Source organism: Malurus melanocephalus, unplaced genomic scaffold (genome assembly GCF_030028575.1).
Source record: "Malurus melanocephalus ecotype Western Australia unplaced genomic scaffold, MMel_1.1 scaffold_1534, whole genome shotgun sequence".
Classification (NCBI taxonomy): domain Eukaryota; kingdom Metazoa; phylum Chordata; class Aves; order Passeriformes; family Maluridae; genus Malurus; species Malurus melanocephalus.
Window position 1 is genome coordinate 14,393 of NW_026624766.1, and position 1,574 is coordinate 15,966.

At 59.3% G+C, this 1,574-nt stretch overlaps 1 protein-coding gene across 1 annotated transcript in view; it reads right to left on the reverse strand.

Annotated features, from left to right (window-relative positions):
• Nucleotides 1-1,574, reverse strand: part of LOC130587105 (POU domain, class 6, transcription factor 1-like) — a gene marked incomplete at its 5' end in the record, with an annotated part of 17,788 nt that overhangs the window by 2,315 nt on the left and 13,899 nt on the right. Inside the window, one exon of the mRNA XM_057388060.1 lies at nt 1,401-1,528. Coding sequence (XP_057244043.1) covers nt 1,401-1,528 — 128 coding nt within the window. The remainder of the gene's footprint in view (nt 1-1,400; nt 1,529-1,574) is intronic.

Genomic DNA, 1,574 nt, shown 5'->3' on the forward strand with positions numbered 1-1,574 from the left:
ATCCCCCTGCCCAGGGACCCCAGACCCTGATATCAATAACCCCAGAATCTGATAACTCTGTCTGGGGACCCCAGACCCCAATATCAATGACCCCAGACCCCGAGAGCCCTGCCCAAGGACCCCAGACCCCGATATCAGTGACCCCAGACCCTGAGAGCCCCACCCGGAGACCCCAGACCCCAATATTAATGATCCCAGATCCCAAGACCCCTGCCTGGGGACCCCAGACCCCAATATTGATGACCCCAGACTTGGATATCCCCCGGCCCAAGGACCCCACACCCCTGCCCAGGGACCCCAGACCCTGGTATCAATGACCCCAGACCCGGATATCCCCGTCCGGGGACTCCAGACCCCCCACCTGGGGACCCCAGACTCCCACACCCCCGCCCGGGGACCCCAGACCCCGATATCAGTGACCCCAGACCCTGATATCGTCTTCCCAGTAACCCCAGTCCCTGTCATCGCTCTTCCCAGTGATGCCCAGACCCCACTATTCCCACTGACCCCAAACCCTGTTACCCCTCTTGATGCAATCCCAGTCCCCGTTATCCTGCCCCCAATGTTCCCAGTATTCCCAGTGCTCCCAGTGTTCCCAGTGTTTCTGGCACTCCCGGTGCTCCATCCCCGTGTTCCCAGTGCTCCCAGTGCTCTCGGTGCTCCCAATGTTCCCAGTGCTTCCAGTATTAACAGTGCTCCATCCCAGTGCTCCCAATGTTCCCAATATTCCCAGTATTCCCAATGCTCCCACTGCCCCTCCCAGTGCTTCATCCTAGTATTCCCAGTGTTCCCAGTGCTCCATCCCAGTGTTTCCAGTTTTCCCAGTGCTCCCAATGTTCCCAATGCTCCCAGTATTCCCAGTATTCCCAGTGCTCCCAGTATTCCCAGTGTTCCCAGTGCTCCATCCCATTGTTCCCAAGGCTCCCAGTGTTCCCAGTGCTCCCAATGTTCCCAGTATTCCCAGTGCTCCATCCCAGTATTCCCAGTCTTCCCAATGCTCCCAGTGTTCCCAGTATTCCCAATGTTCCCAGTGCCCCCAGTGTTCCCGGTGGTCCCAGTGTTCCCGATATTTCCAGCACTCCTGGTGCTCCCAGTACCCCTGGTGCTCCATCCCAGTGTTCCCAGTATTCCCAGTGTTCCCAATGTTCCCAGTATTCCCAGTGCTCCCAGTGTTCCCAGTGCTCTATCCCAGTATTCCCAGTATTCCCAGTTCTCCCAGTATTCCCAGTGTTCCCAGTTCTCCCAGTATTCCCAATGCCCCCAGTGCTCTATCCCAGTATTCCCAGTATTCCCAGTAATCCCAGTGTTCCCAGTATTCCCGATATTCCCAGTGCTCCCAGTGTTCCCAGTGCTCTATCCCAGTATTCCCAGTATTCCCAGTGCTCCCAGTCCCCAGTGACTCACTGGCCACCAGCTGGCTCACGGTCGGGGTCTCGGCGCAGGGCACGGCCACCGGTGCCGGTGGCACTTTGGCCACGGGCGCGGGGCTCGAGGCCACCCCGGGCGGGGCCGGCTGGATGGGCTGGACCTGGGGACACAGGGGCAGCGGTGACACCTGGGGGACAGGGGTGACA